The sequence below is a fragment of the Pristiophorus japonicus genome, chromosome 5, assembly GCF_044704955.1.
Source record: "Pristiophorus japonicus isolate sPriJap1 chromosome 5, sPriJap1.hap1, whole genome shotgun sequence".
In the NCBI taxonomy this organism is placed as follows: Eukaryota; Metazoa; Chordata; class Chondrichthyes; family Pristiophoridae; genus Pristiophorus; species Pristiophorus japonicus.
Window position 1 is genome coordinate 35,994,168 of NC_091981.1, and position 20,126 is coordinate 36,014,293.

General features: G+C 45.8%; 1 protein-coding gene across 5 annotated transcripts in view; it reads left to right on the top strand.

Annotated features, from left to right (window-relative positions):
- nod1 (nucleotide-binding oligomerization domain containing 1) overlaps positions 1 to 20,126 on the top strand; it is an 86,047-nt gene that overhangs the window by 62,320 nt on the left and 3,601 nt on the right. For 4 of the 5 annotated variants that reach the window (XM_070880518.1, XM_070880520.1, XM_070880516.1 and 1 more), the window contains 3 exons: positions 18,282 to 18,365; positions 19,034 to 19,117; positions 19,980 to 20,063. In XM_070880518.1, the coding sequence (XP_070736619.1) occupies positions 18,282 to 18,365; positions 19,034 to 19,117; positions 19,980 to 20,063 (252 nt within the window). Of the gene's footprint in view, positions 1 to 17,696; positions 17,838 to 18,281; positions 18,366 to 19,033; positions 19,118 to 19,979; positions 20,064 to 20,126 lie in introns of those variants that run through there. The other variant, XM_070880521.1, reaches the window with a different exon arrangement.

Consider the following 20,126-nt stretch of genomic DNA (forward strand, 5'->3'; position numbering starts at 1 on the left):
TAGAGCATTCAGTGTGATGGCAGGCAGCACTTCTTCACGCAAAGGACAATGGAAATCATAGACTCATAGAAAGATAGAGCACTGAAGGAGGCCATTCGGCCCATCATGCCTGTGCTTGCTCTTTAAAAGAGCTATTCCACTTTAGTCTCACTCCCCTGCTCTTTCCCCATAGCCCTGCAAATTTCCCCCCTTCAAGTATTTTTCAATTCCCTTTTGAAAGTTCTTACTGAATCTGCTTCCACCACCCTTTCAGGCAGTGCATGACAAGTCATAACAGCTTTTTCCTCACGTTGCTTCTGGTTTTTTTGCCAATTACCTTAAATCTGTGTCATTGGTTACTGATCCTTAAGGAAGTGGCCCTAGAAATAGTGGATGCATTGGTGATCATTTTCCAACAGTCTATCAACTCTGGATCAGTTCCTATGGACTGGAGGGTAGCTAATGTAACACACTTTTTAAAAAAGGAGGGAGAGAAAACGGGTAATTATAGACCAGTTAGCCTGACATCAGTAGTGGGGAAAATGTTGGAATCAATTAATAAAGATGAAATAGCAGTGCCTTTGGAAAGCAGTGACAGGATGGGTCCAAGTCAGCATAGATTTATGAAAGGGAAATCATGCTTGATAAATCTTCTAGAATTTTTTGAGGATGTAACTAGTAGAGTGGACAAGGGAGAACCAGTGAGTGTGGTGTATTTGGACTTTCAAAACGCTTTTGACAAGGTCCCACACAAGAAATTGGTCTGCAAAATTAAAGCACATGGTAGTGGGGGTAATGTATTGACGTGGATAGAGAACTGGTTGGCAGACAGGAAGCAGAGAGTAGGGATAAACGGGTCCCTCTCAGAATGGCAGGCAGTGACTAGTGGGGTGCCGCAGGGCTCAGTGCTGGGTCCCCAGCTATTTACAATATACATCAATGATTTAGATGAAGGAATTGAGTGTAATATCTCCAAGTTTGCAGATGACACTAAGCTGGGTGGCGGTGTGAGCTGCGAGGAGGATGCTAAGAGGCTGCAGTGTGACTTGGACAGGTTAGGTGAGTGGGTAAATGCATGCCAGACGCAGTATAACGTGGATAAATGTGAGGTTATCCACTTTGGTGGCAAAAACATGAAGGCAGAATATTATCGAATGGCGGCAGATTAGGAAAAGGGGAGGTGCAACGAGACCTGGGTGTCATGGTACATCAGTCATTGAAAGTTGGCATGCAGGTACAGCAGGCAGTGAAGAAGGCAAGTGGCATGTGGGCCTTCTTAATTAGGGGATTTGAGTATAGGAGCAGGGAGGTCTTATTGCAGTTGTACAGGGCCTTGGTGAAACATAGAAACATAGAAAATAGGTGCAGGAGTAGGCCATTTGGCCCTTCGAGCCTGCACTGCCATTCAATGAGTTCATGGCTGAACATGCAACTTCAGTACCCCATTCCTGATTTCTCGCCATACCCCTTGATCCCCCGAGTAGTAAGGACTATATCTAACTCCTTTTTGAATATATTTAGTGAATTGGTCTCAACAACTTTCTGTGGTAGAGAATTCCACAGGTTCACCACTCTGGGTGAAGAAGTTTCTCCTCATCTCGGTCCTAAATGGCTTACCCCTTATGCTTAGACTTTGACCCCTGGTTCTGGGCTTCCCCAACATTGGGAACATTCTTCCTGCATCTAACCTGTCTAAACCCGTCAGAATTTTAAACGTTTCTATGAGATCCCCTCTCATTCTTCTGAACTCCAGTGAATACAAGCACAGTTGATCCAGTCTTTCTTGATATGTCAGTCCCGCCATCCCGGGAATCAGTCTGGTGAACCTTCGCTGCACTCCCTCAATAGCAAGAATGTCCTTCCTCAAGTTAGGAGACCAAAACTGTACACAATACTCCAGGTGTGGCCTCACCAAGGCCCTGTACAACTGTAGTAACACCTCCCTGCCCCTGTACTCAAATCCCCTCGCTATGAAGGCCAACATGCCATTTGCTTTCTTAACCACCTGCTGTATCTGCATGCCAACCTTCAATGACTGATGTACCATGACACCCAGGTCTCGTTGCACCTCCCCTTTTCCTAATCTGTCACCATTCAGATAATAGTCTGTCTCTCTGTTTTTACCTCCAAAGTGGATAACCTCACATTTATCCAAATTATACTTCATCTGCCATGCATTTGCCCACTCACCTAACCTATCCAAGTCACTCTGCAGCCTCATAACATCCTCCTCGCAGCTCACACTGCCACCCAACTTAGTGTCATCCGCAAATTTGGAGATACTACATTTAATCCCCTCGTCTAAATCATTAATATACAATGTAAACAGCTGGGACCCCAGCACAGAACCTTGCGGTACCCCACTAGTCACTGCCTGCCATTCTGAAAAGTACCCATTTACTCCTACTCTTTGCTTCCTGTCTGCCAACCAGTTCTCAATCCACGTCAGCATACTACCCCCAATCCCATGTGCTTGAACTTTGCACATTAATCTCTTGTGTGGGACCTTGTCAAAAGCCTTCTGAAAGTCCAAATGCACCACATCAACTGGTTCTCCCTTGTCTACTCTACTGGAAGCATCCTCAAAAAATTCCAGAAGATTTGTCAAGCATGATTTCCCTTTCACAAATCCATGCTGACTTGGACCTATCATGTCACCTCTTTCCAAATGCACTGCTATGACATCCTTAATAATTGATTCCATCATTTTACCTACTACAGATGTCAGGGTGACCGGTCTATAATTCTCTGTTTTCTCTCTCCCTCCTTTTTAAAAAAGTGGGGTTACATTAGCTACCCTCCACTCCATAGGAACTGATCCAGAGTCAATGGAATGTTGGAAAATGACTGTCAATGCATCCGCTATTTCCAAGGCCACCTCCTTAAGTACTCTGGGATGCAGTCCATTAGGTCCTGGGGATTTATCGGCCTTCAATCCCATCAACTTCCCCAACACAATTTCCCGACTAATAAGGATTTCCCTCAGTTCCTCCTCCTTAACTAGACCCTCTATCCCCTTTTATATCTGGAAGGTTGTTTGTGTCCTCCTTAGTGAATACCGAACCAAAGTACTTGTTCCATTGGTCTGCCATTTCTTTGTTCCCCGTTATGACTTCCCCTGATTCTGACTGCAGGGGACCTACGTTTTTCTTTACTAACCTTTTTCTCTTTACATATCTATAGAAGCTTTTGCAGTCCGTCTTAATGTTCCCTGCAAGCTTCTTCTCGTACTCCATTTTCCCTGCCCTAATCAAACCCTTTGTCCTCCTCTGCTGAGTTCTAAATTTCTCCCAGTCTCTGGGTTTGCTGCTATTTCTGGCCAATTTGTATGCCACTTTCTTACCTTTAATACTATCCCTGATTTCCCTTGATAGCCACGGTTGAGCCACCTTCCCTTTTTTATTTTTACGCCAGATGTAAAATTGTTGTCGTTCATCCATGTGGTCTCTAAATGTCTGCCATTGCCCATCCACTGTCAACCCCTTAAGTATCATTCATCAATCTATCCTAGCCAATTCACGCCTCATACCTTCAAAATTACCCTTCTTTAAGTTCTGGACCATGGTCTCTGAATTAACTGTTTCATTCCCCATCCCAATGTAGAATTCCACCATATTATGGTCACTCTTCCCCAAGGGGCCTCACACAACAAAATTGCTAATTAATCCTCTCTCATTACACAACACCCAGTCTAAGATGGCCTCCTCCCTAGTTGGTTCCTCGACATATTGGTCTAGAAAACCATCCCTTATGCACTCCAGGAAATCCTCCTCCACTGTATTGCTTCCAGTTTGGTTAGCCCAATCTATATGCATATTAAAGTCACCCATGATAACTGCTGCACCTTTATTGCAGTCTCGCCTGGAATAATGTGTTCAGTTTTGGTCTCCTAATCTGAGGAAGGACATTCTTGCTATTGAGGGAGTGCAGCCAAGGTTCACCAGACTGATTCCCAGGATGGCGGGACTGACGTATGAGGAGAGACTGGATCGACTGGGCCTGTATTCACTGGAGTTTAGAAGAATGAGAGGGGATCTCATAGAAACATATAAAATTATGATGGGACTAGACAGGTTAGATGAACGAAGAATGTTCCCGATGTTGGGGAAGTCCAGAACCAGGGGTCACAGTATAAGGATAAGGGGTAAGCCATTTAGGACCGAGATAAGGAGAAACTTCTTCCCTTAGAGAGTTGTTAACCTCTAGAATTCTCTACTGCAGAGAGTTGTTGATGCCAGTTCGTTAGATATATTCAAGAGGGAGTTAGATATGGCTCTGATGGCTAAAGGGATCAAGGGGTATGGAGAGAAAGCAGGAAAGGGGTACTGAGGCGAATGATCAGCCATGATCTTATTGAATGGTGTTGCAGGCTCAAAGGGCCGAATGGTTTACTCCTGCACCTATTTTCTATGTTTCTATGTTTCTGACACTAGAAGCAGCTTCTCCTTCATTACTCTATCAAATCCCTTCATGATTTTGAACATCTCTTATCAAATCTCCGCTTAACCTTTTCTGCTCTAAGGAGAACAACCCCAGTTTCTCTAGTCTCTCCACGTAACTAAAGTCTTTCATCCCTGGTTCCAGTAAATCCCCTCTGCACCTGCTCTAAGGCCTTGATATCCTTCCTAAAGTGTGGTGCCCACAATTGGCCACAAATCTGGAAAAAAAAAGAAAAGAAAGACTTACATTTACCTTTCACTACCACCGGACGTCTCGAGGCGCTTTACAACCAATGAAGTACTTTTGGAATGTAGTCACTGTTGTAATGTAGGCAACTAATTTACGCACAGCAAGCTCCCACAAACAGCAATGTGATAATGACTAGATAAACTTCATTTTTGTTATGTTGATTGAGGGATAAATATTGGTTCAGGTCACCGGGGATGACTCCCCTGCTCTTCTTTGAAATAGTGCCATGGGATCTTTTAGGTCCACCTGAGAGCAGATGGGGCCTCGGTTTAACGTCTCATCTGAAAGACAGCACCTCCGACAGTGCAGCACTCCCTCAGCACTACACTGGAGTTTCAGCCGAGATTTTTGTGCTCAAGTCCCTAAAGTGGAACTTGTACCACAACCTTCTGATTCAGAGGCAGTGTGCTACCCACTGAGTCACAGCTGACTCTGTCTCTTCCCCCAAAAAGCTGTCGCGGCTAGGTCAATTGAAAATTTGCTATTGGAGCACAGCAGAAGGAACATTATTCACACAAAGGGTAGTGGAAATCTGGAACTCTTTCCCATAAAATGCTGTTGAGGTTAGGGGTCAATTGAAAATTTCAAGTCTGAGATTGATAGATTTTTTATTAGATAAGGGAATTAAGGGATATAGAACCAAGGCAGGTAATTGGAGTTAAGATACAGATCAGCCATGATCCAATTGAATGACGGAACAGGCTTGAGGGACTTACTGGCCTACTCCTGTTCCTATGATCCTAGTAGCCTATACTTTACACCCTTTGTCCAACTTTTTACCTATTCCCAAGATTTATGCTTGAAACCCAACACATTGAACTTAACTAGTGGGCTTTTGTGCCAAACTTTGTCAGATGTCCTTTTGGAAGCCGAGTTTACCACATTGGCAGGCTTTCCACAGTTGTTGCCTCAAAAAAGTCACAGAAGTTGTTTGGACAGCACCTTGACCTTCTGACTGCTGCTATTCCTGATCAGATAATCTTCCAGTTTACTCCACTATTTTACACAGAGTTGAAACATAATTCAGGTTGAACCACCCCGTTGTTTTTTAAAGACAGTTCTGAAATGATTTAATTTCATTCCTTCAGCACAATAAAAAGATGAGAGATTTGAGATTCCGGGTCCAAACCTCACACAGGCACAAATTAGCAGCCAGTGACTGAATTCACAAATATGAGCAGCACAGTGACATCAAATGATTACATTGTCCTTTCTTTCTTATTTAGCTTGTGCCCCTTCGCTGAGCAGATTTAACCCTTGAACTGGCAGCAAATCTTTCATTCTGCTGCGGTTTGTTGAGTGGAACCTAGGCAAAACGATCTGGGTTGAATAGGAACAGGGATTCAGCCCCTCGAGCCTGCTCCGCCATTCAGTCAGATCATGGCTGATCTGTCCCTCAACTTCATCTACCCACCTTTGCTCTATATTCCTTGATACCCTTACCCAACAAAAATTGCCCGATCTCAGTATTGAAAGACCCAATTGGCCCCCAGCATTCACAGGCTTTTAGGGGAAAGAATTCAAGATTTCCTTTATCATTTGTGTAAAAAAAAAACTGCTTCCTGATTTCCCTCCTGAGTGGCCTAGCTCTAATTTTAAGATTATGTCCTCTTGTTCCTGATTCTCCCACTGGAGGAAATTGTTTCTCCATATGTACCCTATCAAATCCTTTTACCATTTCAAATACCTCGATCAGATCACCCATCAATCCTGGAGATAGTTGGTATGAAACCAATTTTACGTTCCATGTCTCCCCTCCTGTCCTTTTGTTGATTTATATTCTGCACTATCCTCTTTACTCGTCTTTGAAGGTCTCTGCTTGTGGAGCTTGGAGCCTTCGACTTAGTACTGCAAATTTGTCTGTACCTCATGGCCAACACCACTTTTCAACATTCACTTCTGTTCAGCAGTTTTCACACCAACTTCCTCCAATTTTTAAAATGCAGCTTTAAAAGAACACCCATTTAAAGTTGCATTTTGCCACAAGTTTTCTGGTTTTTTTCCAGCAGAAAATCTCCTTAAACAAACCAGCTCTGGAATTTTCTTTGTATCGAAATGAATGCAAAAAGAAAATCAAAGTCTCTCAGTTACATGAATCTAGCGCAAGTAATCTGCTGAACACTATCTATTTTGAAAGAAAAATGTGGAAGTATTTTCTACCCCTTATTTTCTTCCGTATATAATAAATAAATCATGGTAAAACACCTTGCAAGTCAGAACGATATCTTGCTTATCTGTGCTAATCAAAACTTGTAGGATCTGATAAGCTCATAATAAAGAATGAAACTGAGTCCTGTGTACAATGAGCAAGTGTGACCTTAGCTCCTTTAATGAGACTCCAGAGTGCAGGTACCTCGTGGGTGGCCTGCTTATATACCGTGCTCCCAAGGGATGCTGGGATGCCTTGGGATTGTAACAGGTAGGCCCTCTGGTGGTAGTGTAATACAGGTTGCAAGGGGTTAAATACATAACATCACTCCCCCGTGAAGTCAATAGTACACTTATTTACAGGGTGAGACGATCTGGGGCTTTTCGCTCCCTTGTCGATCGTCTCGGTACAAATGCGGGTGTGGGTGAGTTGGTTACTTCTTCACTGGGCTGCTGGGCAGCCGGCCTTGCTGGGCTGCTGGGGATGGTGAGGTCGGCTTCATGGTCAACCATGATGTCAGTTGCCACTTGTGTGTGTGTGTTGGAAGGTCAAAGTTGGTGGTGTCTTCTTCGGTTTGTTCGTAGCTGTTGGTGAACCGCAAATGTTTTCTGTACGTTATTGGTCAATTTGACCTGAAACACCCTACTCCCCTCTTTGGCTATGACCGTGCCAGCAAGTCATTTGGGACCATGTCCATAATTGAGTACAAACACAGGATCATTGATCTCAATATCGCGTGACAAATTTGCGCGGTCATGGTACACACTTTGTTGATGCCGCCTGCCCTCCACGTGATCATGGAGATCATGGTGGACAAGAGAAAGCTTTGTTTTGAGCACCCTTTTCATGAGCAGCTCAGCTGGGGGAACTCTGGTGAGTGAGTGGGGTCTGGTGCAGTAGCTGAGCAGCACTCGGGACAGCTGGGTCTGCAGGGAGCCTTCCGACACACGGTTCAAGCTTTGCTTGATGGTCTGAACTACCCGTTCTGCCTGGCCGTTGGATGCGGGCTTGAATGGGGCATATGTGACGTGCTTGATCCCGTTGCAGGTCATGAATTCATTGAATTCAGCACTGGTGAAACACAGCCCATTGTCGCTGACCAGGAAATCAAGCAGGCCGTGCATGGCAAACTTGGCTCGTAGGCTTTCAATAGTGGCCGTGGACGCACTTACAGACATTATCGCACATTCAATCCATTTTGAGTAAGCGTCCACGACAACCAAAAATGTTTTGCCTAGAAATGGGCCCGCATAGTCCACGTGGATCCTCGACCATGGTTTGGAGGGCCACGACCACAAACTTAGCGGTGCCTCTCTGGGTGCATTGCTTAACTGAGAGCAAGTGTTGCACTGGTTGCAATCTGACTCTATGCCAGGCCACCATACATGGGATCTGACTATGACTTTCATCATTACTATGCCTCGGTGGGTGCTGTGCAGTTCACAAATGAACGTATCTCTGCCTTTCTTGGGCAAGACCACGTGATTGCCCCACAACAGACAGTCCGCCTGCAGGGACATTCTGTCTTTGCGCCTGTGGAACGGCTAAATCACCTCCTGCATCTCCGCTGGGACGCTGGACCAGCTCCCACGGAGGAAACAGATTTTTACCAAGGACAGTAAAGGATCCTGGCTGAGCCAGGTCCTGATCTGGCAGGCCGTGACGGGGGAGTTTTCGTTCTCGAATGCATCCATTACCAAGAGCAAGTCCGCTGGCTATGCCATTTCCACCCCAGTGGTAAGCAATGGCAGCTGCATGTGCCCGGTCTGTGGCGGGATTACATAGTTGTATGCCGATAGCGTGAGCGCCCATCTTTGGATGCGTGCAGAGGCATTGGTGTTAATCCCTTTGCTCTCAGAGAACAGCAATATGAGCGGTTTGTGGTCAGTTTCAAGCTCAAACTTGAGGCCAAATAAGTACTGGTGCATTTTTTTTACCCCGTAAATGCATGCCAGAGCCTCTTTTTTCAATCATGCTGTAGGCCCTTTCGGCCTTATTCAAATTCCTGGACGCATAACCGACCGGTTTCAAAATCCCCGATTTATTAACCTGTTGTAACACACACCCGACCCCACATGACGACATATCGCAAGCTGGCACAAATCTTTTACAAGGGTTATACAGGACAAGCAGTTTGTTTGAACACAATAGATTTCTGGCTTTCTTAAAGGCAACCTCTTGTGAATTCCCCCATACCCAGTCGTCTCCCTTGCGCATGTAGGGGTTCTAGCAGGGTGCTTAACCCAGGTAGAAAATTACCGAAATAGTTAAGGAGTCCCAGGAACGACCGCAGCTCCGTCACGTTCTGTGGTCTCGGCGCGTTCTTGATGGCCTCCATCTTGGTGTCGGTGGGTCTGATGCCATCTGCTGCGATTCTTCTTCCTAAGAATTCGACCTCTGGCGCCAGGAAAATACACTTCGAGCATTTCAACCTGAGTCCCACGCGATCTAGCCCACTTAGAACCTCTTCCAGATTCTTCAGGTGTTCGATGGTGTCCCGACCTGTGACCAGTATGTCATCCTGGAAACCATGGTGCGTGGAACCGACTTTAGCAGGCTCTACATGTTCCGTTGGAAAATTGCCGCAGCCGAACGAATCCCAAATGGGCATCTATCATAGATGAACAGATTTTTGTGCGTGTTATATAAGAACATAAGAATTAGGAACAGGAGTAGGCCATCTAGCCCCTCGAACCTGCTCCGCCATTCAAAAAGATCATGGCTGATCTGGCCGTGGACTCAGCTCCACTTACCCGCCCGCTCCCCATAACCCGTAATTCCCTTATTGGTTAAAAATCTATCTATCTGTGATTTGAATGCATTCAATGAGCTAGCCTCAACTGCTTCCTTGGGCAGAGAATTCCACAGATTTACAACCCTCTGGGAGAAGAAATTCCTTCTCAACTCGGTTTTAAATTGGCTACCCCATATTTTGAGGCTGTGCCCCCTAGTTCTAGTCTCCCCGACCAATGGAAACAACCTCTCTGCCTCTATCTTGTCTATCCCTTTCATTATTTTAAATGTTTCTATAAGATCACCCCTCATCCTTCTGAACTCCAACGGGTAAAGACCCAGTCTACTCAATCTATCATCATAAAGTAACCCCCTCATCTCCCCATTCAAATAATATTCCCTTTTACTGTTTTTTTTTCCCAAGGTGGATGACCTCACATTTTCCGACATTGTATTCCATCTGCCAAACCTTAGTCCATTCGCTTAACCTATCTAAATCTCTTTGCAGCCTCTCTGTGTCCTCTACACAACCCGCTTTCCCACTAATCTTTGTGTCATCTGCAAATTCTGTTACACTACACTCTGTCCCCTCTTCCAGGTCATCTATGTATATTGTAAACAGTTGTGGTCCCAGCACCGATCCCTGTGGCACACCACTAACCACCGAATTCCAACCCGAAAAGGACCCATTTATCCCGACTCTCTGCTTTCTGTTCGCCAGCCAATTCTCTATCCATGCTAATACATTTCCTCTGACTCCGCGTACCTTTATCTTCTGCAGTATCCTTTTGTGTGGCACCTTATCGAATGCCTTTTGGAAATCTAAATGCACCATATCCATCGGTACACCTCTATCCACCATGCTCGCTATATCCTCAAAGAATTCCAGTAAATTAGTTAAACATGATTTCCCCTTCATGAATCCATGTTGTTGATGCAGGTGAGACCTTTCGAAGATTCCTCCAGCTCCTGCGTCATGTAGGCCGAGGTCAGGTCCAACTTGGTGAACGTCTTTCCTCCAGCCAGGGTCGCAAATAGGTCGTCTGCCTTGGGTAGCGGGTACTGGTCCTGTAGCAAAAAACGGTTAATTGTTACTTTATAGTCCCCACAAATTCTGACCGTGTCATCACCTTTGAGTACCGAGACAGTTGGACTGGCCCACTCGTTGAATTCCACCGGCACGATGATACCTTCTTGCTGCAGCCTGTCTAGCTCAATTTCCATTTTCTGTCGCATCATATCCGGTACCGCCTTGTGGTGGATGGGTCGTGTACCGGGAACCAAGTGGATCTGCACCTCCGCCCCCGAGAAGCTTCTAATGCCTGGTTCGAACAACAAAGGGAATCTGCTCAGAACTTGGGCATGAGGCGTCGTCAACGGACGAAAGCGCTCGGATGTCGTCCCAGTTCCAACGGATTTTTCCCAGCCAGCTTCTGCCAAACAGTGTGGGGCCATCCCCTGGCACGATCCATAGTGGGAGTTCGTGCACTGCTCCATCATAGGAGACTTTTACTTCTGCGCTGCCAATTACAGGGATCATCTTTTTGGTGTAAGCTTGGTGTGAATGGGGCTGAGCTTGGGCCTGTGTGCCTTGTTGCACCACAGCCTGTCGAAGGCCTTTTTGCTCATTATAGACTGACTCTCACCCATTTCCAGTTCCATGGATACTGGAATTCCGTTCAGTTCAACTTTCAGCATTATTGGTGGACATTTCGTGATGAATGTGTGTACCCCGTACACTTTTGCCTCCTCGGTTCGAGTCTCCGATTCAGTCTGATCCACAGTGGATCGATCTTCCTCTGCAATGTGGTGGTTTGCAGGGTTTGCAGCTCACCTGCACATTTGCTGGAGGTGTCCCATTGTTCTGCAACCATTGCACGCATCGTGCTTGAAGCGGCATTGATGGGGCCGATGATCACCTCCACAGCGCCAACAAGGTGTTAACTGCCTGGCATTAACGATTGATGGCGGACTATGTGTCATCTGAGGTCAGGCAGCAGCAGCCGGCGTGTACGTTCTGCCATGTATATTCCTGCTTGAAAACGATGTTACTTTATTCACAGTACTGGCCAAAACTTCTTTACTCTGCGAAATCTGTTTGGTATTGTCGCTGGTGGACATAAATGCCTGGGCTATCGTTACGGCTTTACTTAGATTCGGAGTATCAACGGTTAACAGTTTGCAAAGGATTGCCTCATGGCCAATGCCCAGTTCAAAAAAGTCTCTAAACATTTGTTCTAGAGACTTGCAAGACGCCTTAGTTCGGCGACATAGCTCGTCACTTCCTGGCCTTCCGACCTTTGACATGTGGAGAACCGATATCTCGCCATCAAAACGTTTTCCTTCGGATTTAGGTGCTCCCGGACCAGCGTACACAATTCTTCATAGGATTTAGCTGTTGGTTTTGCCGGGGCTAGGAGGTTCTTCATGAGGCCACAGGTTGTTGCCTTACAGACGGTAAGGAGGATCGCCCTTCGTTTGGCAGCGTTCTCGTCCCCTTCCAACTCGTTGGCCACAAAGTATTGGTCGAGTCTCTCCATGAAGGCCTCTCAATTGTCCCCTTCTGAGAACTTCTCCAGGATACCAACTGTTCTTTGCATTATTGCGCAGTTGATCGTTACCTTGTCGCCAATTGATAAGCTCATAATAAAGGATGAAACTGAGTACTGTGTATAATGAGCAAGTGTGACCTTAGCTCCTTTAATGAGACTCCAGAGTGCAGGTACCTCGAGGGTGGCCTGCTTTTATACCGTGTTCCCAAGGGATGCTGGGATCCCTTGGGACTCCAACAGGTAGGCCCCCTGGTGGTAGTGTAATACAGGTTGCAAGGAGTTAAATACATAACAGGATCCCAAAAGACTTTACGGTCATGTCCCCATTAAACCACCACTCTCTGCAGTGTATACAGCACTGAACCGATCATCTCACCACATTGTTAAATTCAAGTTTCTGATGATTTTTTGGGGTACTTACGAAGGGAAGGGATCTCAATGCTGGGGAATGGAACACTTGTCCCCTACTTGTCCACTGTGGGGGAGGGGGAGAATAAAAGATTTTTTACTAATCTCCAGTTTAACTGAATGTCAGTATCGGGTGCTCCTGAGGCAGATGTAGAACCTCTAGTCGCAAAATAAATAGCTCTCTGTTCTAAGCCCGGTGTCGGATGGGCAGACATAGAAACAAAGAAAGAGCGTGCATTTATATAGCGCCTTTCACAACCTCAGGATGTCTTAAAGCGCTTTATACCCAAAGAAGTGCTTTTGCAGTGTAGTCACTGTTATAATGTGGGAAACGCCGTAGGAAATTTGCATACAGTAAGCTCCCACAAACAGCGGGGAGATAAATCTGTTTTTAGTGATTTTGGTTGAGCGATAAATATTGGCCAGGACACCGAGGAGAACTCCACTGCTTTTCTGCAAAATAATGCTTTAGGATCTTTTATGTCCACCTGGTTTAATGACTTATCCAAAAGACGGCACCTCCGACAGTGCAGCACTCCCTCAGTGCACTGGAGTGTCAGCCTAGATTATATGCTCAAGTCTCTAGAGTGGAGCTTGAGCCCGAGACCTTCTGACTCAGAGGTGAGTGTGCTTCCAACTGAGTCACAGGTGACCCACCCACCCCCCCAACTGCACGCGTTTTTCTGTTTCCCACAATAATGACCCTGAGAGTGAGATTGTCAGTGGCCACCAGTACAAAACATCCTCACTGACACCTGGGAGTCCCTGGCCCAAGACCGCCCTAAGTGCATCCGAGAGGGCGCTGAGCACCTCGAGTCTCAACGGCGAGAGCACGGAGAAATCAAGCGCAGACAGCAGAAAGAGCGTGCGGCAAACCGGTCCCACCCACCCCTTCCCTCAACGACTATCTGTCCCACCTGTTACAGGGTCTGTGGCTCTTGTATTGGACTGTTCAGCCACCAAAGAACTCACTTCAGGAGTGGAAGCAAGGCTTCCTTGATTCCGGGGGACTGCCTATGATGATGAAAGCAAAAGTGAATCTTTGATACTACTGAAATGATCCTTGCTATACCATAACCTCATCACTACAGCAGTTAGAGCCCTTCAACCCAAATGTGGCTGCCAGGTACCAGCTCTTGGCAACAAAAAAGCAATCTTCTCAGATGTATCGTAGAATCTTGGATCACAGAAAGATGGCAGTCAGCCCATCGTGCCTCTGCTGATTCTTTGAAAGACCTAACTAATTAGTCCAACCCCACCCAATTCCCTTTTGAAACATATTGTTGAATCTGCTGCTACTACTCTTTCAGGCAGTGCACACCAGATCATAACAACTCGCTGCTTCAAAAAAATTCTCATCACCTCCCCCTGGTTATTTAATTTTAAATCTGTGTCCTCTGGTTACTGAGCCTCCTACCAGTGGAAATAGTTCCTCCTTGTTTACTCGATCAAAACACTCCATAATTTTGAACACCTCTATCAAATCTCCTTTCTTCTACAAGAAGAACAATCCAGGCTTCTCCAGTCTCTCCACATAACTGAAGTCGCTCATCGCTGCTACTATTCGAGTAAATCTCCTCTGCACTCTCTCCAAGGCTTTCACATCCTTCCCAAGTGTGCTGCTCAGAAGTGGACACAATACTCCAGCTGAGACCTAACCAGGGCTTTACAATAGTTGCTTTGAAGAACAGATACCGCGTTTAAACTCCAACACACTACACCTCAAAATGGTTCGCACTCACGGTGAACTTCCAGTTTCAGCAGTGCCAAAGTGGGAAGGCATCAATCAGAGGTCAGACGCTTGTTCTGAGGAAGAGGAAGAGAGAGAGAGAGAGAGAGAGAGCGAGAGAGAAAATCGGAAGAGTCACCCAAGGCTATCCCTATGAACCAGGTCATCGAGTAGTACTGCCATTGTTTTTTTATTCATTCCTGGATGTAGGCGTCGCTGACAAGGCCAGGATTTATTGCCCATCCCTAATTGCCCTTGAGAAGGTGGCGGCAAGCCTCCTTCTTCAAGTGCTGCAGTCCTTATGGTGAAAATACTCCCACAGTGCTGTTCGGGAGGGAGTTCCAGCATTTTGACCCAGCCACGATGAAGGAATAGCAATATATTTCCAAGTCAGGATGGTGTGTAACTTGGAGGGGAACTTGCAGGTGATGGTGCTCCCATGCGCCTGCTGCTCTTGTCCTTGCGGGTTTGGGAAGTGCTGCTGAAGAAGCCGTGGCGAGTTGCTGCAGTGCATCTTGTAGATGGTACACACTGCAGCCACGGTGCGCCAGTGGTGGAGGGAATGAATGTTTAAGATGATGGATGGGGTGCCAATTACGCGGGCTGCTTTGCTTTGGATGGTGTTGAGCTTCTTCAATGTTGTTGGAGCTGCACACATCCAGGCAAGTGGAGAATATTCCATCACACTCCTGACTTGTGCCTTGTAGATGGTGGAAAGGCTTTGGGGAGTCAGGAGGTGAGGCACTCACCACAGAATACCCAGCCTCTGACCTGCTCTTGTCGCCACAGTATTTTTGTGGCTACAAAACGACTGTCTGTCCCACCTGTGACAGAGACTGTAATTCCAGTATTGGACTGCACAGTCACCTGAGAACTCACTTTTAGAGTGTAAGCAAGTCTTCCTCGATTTCGAGGGACTGCCTATGATGATGATGATTTTTGTGGTTGGTCCATTTAGGTTTCTGGTCAATAGTGACTCCCAAGATTGATAGTAGGAGATTTGGTGATGGTAATGCCATTGGATCTCAAGAGGCGGTGGTTAGACTCTCACTTGTTGGAGATAGTCATTGCCTCGCACTTGTGTGGAGCAAATGTTACTTGCCACTTATCAGCCCAAGCCTGAATATCGTCCAGGTCTTGCATCATGCGGGCATGGACTGCTTCCCATTGTGCAATCATCAGCGAACATCCCCACTTCTGACCTTATGATGGAGGGTAGGTCATTGATGAAGCAGCTGAAGATGGTTGGGCCTAGGACACTGCCCTGAGAAACTCCTGCAGTGATATCCTGGGGCTGGGATGATTGCCGTCCAACAACCACAACCATTTTCCTTTGTGCTCGATATGATGCCAGCCATTGGAGAGTTTTCCCCCTGATCCCTATTGACTTCAATTTTACTAGGGCTCCTTGATGCCACTTTCGGTCAAATGCTGCCTTGATGTCAAGGGAAGTAACTCTCACCTCACCTCTGGAATTCAGTTCTTCTGTCCATGTTTGGACCAAGGCTTTAATGAGGTCTGGAGCCAAGTGGTCCTGGCAGCACCCAAACTGAGCATCGGTGAGCAGGTTATTGGTGAGGAAGTGCTGCTTGATAGCCCTGTCAACGACACCTTCCATCACTTCGCTAATGACTGAGAGTAGACTGATGGGGCGGTGATCGGCCCGATTGGATTTGTCCTGCTTTTGTGGACAGGACATACCTGGGTACTTTTCCACATTGTCGGGTGGATGCCTGTGTTGTAGCTGTACTGGGATAGCTGGGCTAGAGGCACGATAGTCGTGAGCAGGTCATCAACCCTTCCTTTTCATCAAAGAAAAAAAAGACACATTTAAATAGCCCCTTTCATGACCACCAGACATCTCAAAGCGCTTTTCAGCCAATTAAGTACTTTTTTAAAGTGAGTCACTGTTGTAATGTAAACATAGAAAATAGGTGCAGGAGTAGGCCTTTCGGCCCTTCGAGCCTGCACCACCATTCAATATGATCATGGCTGATCATGCATTTCAGTACCCCATTCCTGCTTTCTCTCCCTACCCCTTGATCCATTTAGCCGTGAGGGCCACATCTAACTCCCTTTTGAATATATCTAACAAACTGGCCCCAACACCTTTCTGTGGTAGAGAATTCCACAGGTTCACAGCCCTCTGAGTGAAGAAGTTTCTCCTCATCTCGGTCCTAAATGGCTTACCCCTTATCATTAGATTGTGACCCCTGGTTCTGGACTTCCCCAACATCGGGAACATTCTTCCTGCATCTAACCTGTCCAATCCCGTCAGAATTTTATATGTTTCTATGAGATCCCCTCTCACTCTTCTAAATTCCATTGAATACAAGCCTAGTCGACCCAATCTTTCTTCATATGTCAGTCCTGTCATCCCGGGAATGAGTCTGGTAAACCTTCGCTGCACTCCCTCAATAGCAAGAATGTCCTTCCTCAGATTAGGAGACCAAAACTGTACACAATAGTCAAGGTGTGGCCTTACCAAGGCCCTGTACAACTGTAGATCTTCCTGTTCCTATACTCAAATACTCTCGCTATGAAGGCCAACATGTCATTTGCCTTCTTCACCACCTGCTGCACCTGTATGTCAACCTTCACTGACTGCTGTACCGTGACACCCAGGTCTCCTTGCACCTCCCCCATACCAATCTGTTACCATTCAGATAATAATCAGCCCTCCTGTTTTTACCACCAACATTTATCCACATTATACCGCATCTGCCATGTATTTGCCCACTCACCTAACCTGTCCAAGTCACCCTGCAGCCTCTTAGCATCCTCCTCACAGCTCACACTGCCACCCAGCTTAGTGTCATCTGCAAACTTGGAGATATTACATTCAATTTCTTCGTCTAAATCATTAATGTATATTGTAAATAGCTGGGGTCCCAGCACTGAACCTTGCTGTAGCCCACTAGTCACTGCCTGCCATTCTGAAAAGGACCTGTTTATTCCTACTCTCTGCTTCCTGTTGCCAACCAGTTCTCTATCCACGTCAGTACATTACCCCCAATACCATGTGCTTTAATTTTGCACACTAATCTGTTATGTGGGACCTTGTCAAAAGCCTTTTGAAAATCTAAATACACTACATCCACTGGCTCCCCCTTGTCCACTCTACTAGTTACATCCTCAAAAAATTCTAGAAGATTTGTCAAGCATGATTTCCCTTTCATAAACCCATGCTGACTTGTACCGATCCTGTCACTGCTTTCCAAATGCGCTGCTATTGATTCCAACATTTTCCCCACCACCGATGTCAGGCTGACCGGTCTATAATTCCCTGCTTTCTCTCTCCCTCCTTTTTTTTTTAAAAGTGCGGTTAATGTAGGAAATGCAGCAGCCAATTTGCGCACAGCAAGCTCCCAAAAACAACAATGTTTTACTGATGTTGATTGAGGGATAAATATTGGCCAGTACACCGGGATAACTCCCTTGCTCTTCCTCAAAATAGTGCCTTGGAATCTTCGACATCCACGTGAGAGAGCAGACAAGGCCTCTGTTTAACATCGCATCTGAAAGATGGCAGTTCTGATAGTACAGCACTCCCTCAGTACTGCAGTGGAGAGTCAGCCTAGATGTTTGTGCTCAAGTATCTGAGTGAGTTTTGAACCCACAATCTTTTGACTCCAAGGTGAGGGTGCTATCCACTGAGCCATGGCTGATATAATCAGAGATAGTTCATGGCACAAGGAGAGGGGAAGGAAAAAGTTTTGATTTTTTAAAACATTCTTGTCTTGTACCCTCACAATTGTCGATTTCCAAAGTGCAGCTTAGATTCTGAATCCCAACAGTTAGTGAGAGGTGACTGCATTCATTTATTCACTGTTTAATCGTAGAGGGGTCTTTCTCTACAGCAATTACACGTAAAAAGAAAATGTTATTCGGCCCTGGGATTTGAAACTTGTTTGTAAGATAATGATTCTGTTATTTAATGTAGCAATTGATTAATGATGAAATGGTCACTTTGTACTCACACATTGTTTTGGCTCGAATCTGCAGTGAATGCCAATCTGATAACATTTGGATTGTATTACAGGATGTGGGGGAATCAGATCGGAGACTCGGGCGCTATCGCCTTTGCTGACGCTATAAGAAACCATCCTTCTTTAAAAGAACTCAGGTAATTACATTTTGATGACAAATACCTGCTTGCTCAGCACAGTTAACCCCGTGAGGACTGTAACCTTGCTGTAATGGTGATAGAATGTTGTTGAGCAGCCCAACCCAACTAGTGCTCTTGGCTGTGTGTGTGTGTGTGTGTGTGTGTGTGTGTGCTGCCCAGACCCCTCACCCAGCCCTCCTGGCTCAAGGAGGGCTTGTGGTGGATAAGACTCCATGTATTCTTTTCTAGAAACATGAGTGTCTTCTTTGGGAGGAGAGGAAGGGTCTCCTAGCCATTTCTAAGGTCCACTTCATGTCATGCACTGTTTACAAATACTAGAGATGCCAGCTGTGGCTCTGTGATTTGAACACGAGGATGAAAATTTTAGCTGTTCGGGGACCAAGAGGTCAGTGAGCACAGGGCGGATGGGTGACTAAAAGCTTGTTCCAACAGATAGGTTTTAAGGAACAGCTTAAAAGAGGAGAGAGAGAGACGTGCAGATTTAGGGAGGGAATTCCAGAGCTTAAGGCCTAGGGAGCTGAAGGCACGGCTTGCAACCCGCATCAAATGAGTGTGTGATGTGGGGGATTGGACCATTCTTTTACTACGCTGTCTAACATTAGATTCTTCAATCTGTCATTATGGTTCTTTAACGTGTATTAACAGCATTTGTGTCCTTTCTCCAGCCTGGCAGCCAATGGCATTTCCACAGAGGGCGGGAGAAGTTTGGCGGAAGCACTGCGAGAGAACCGTTCCCTGGAGGTATTTTGGTAAGAACAGTACAGCATCAGGAAACCCGGCTTTATCTGGTGAATAGCAGCATTTTGTCAAAGCTTTGTTCCAGTATCCACAAACTTTCTGATTATCCTTCTTAGCTCTTCGAAAGAAAGAATTTATATAGCGCCTTTCACAACCTCAGGACATCCCAAAATGCTTTCCAGCCAATGAAGTACTTTTGCAGCCACTGTTATAATGTAAGGAAATGCGGCAAGCTCTCACAAACAGCAATGAATTAATGATCAGATAATCTGTTTTAGTGATGTTGATTAAGGCACAAAATATTGTCCAGCGCACCATGGATAACTCACTGCTCTTCTTCGAAATAGTGGGATCTATTACCAGAGGGGGCAGATGGGACCTTGATTTAACGTCTCATCTGAAAGGCAGTACCTCCAATAGTGCAGTGTTCCCTCAGTACTGCACTGATGTGTCAGCCTAGACTGTGTGCTCAAGTCTATGGAGTGGAGCTTGAACCCACAACCTCTGACACCATGACAGTAGGACACGGGTTGGAACTAGCAAAATGCAAATTTAAGACTAATGCCAGAAAGTTATTCACACAGACTGATCAACGCATGGAATGGTTTTACCATACAATGGGGGAACAAGCACTGTTGTGTTTACTGTAACAAAGACAGAGAAAACTGGCAACATACTAAGGAATAGAATACACCCGAATTGTAGACCGTTCTCACCACCAGTTCTGATTGACTGGTTCTGTGTTTCCAGCTGTTCTCTGTTTTTATTCAAGGTTGCCACCATTTTGCTTCTAACTTGTTGTGTTTACTGTGTTTGGGCAACAATCGACTTCAGAGGCTTTTCACCTTTTCAACTTTTTCTTTGGTAAAATAGGTTGACAGAAAATCTGTTGAATGATGAAGTAGCAGGAATATTCGCAGAAGCACTCCGAGTGAACAAAAGCCTGCTTCATTTATGGTAAGTGTCAATGTGCATTCTTCAATACATTTGCTTTGTCCCCCATGTCCCTGTTAGCCAGGA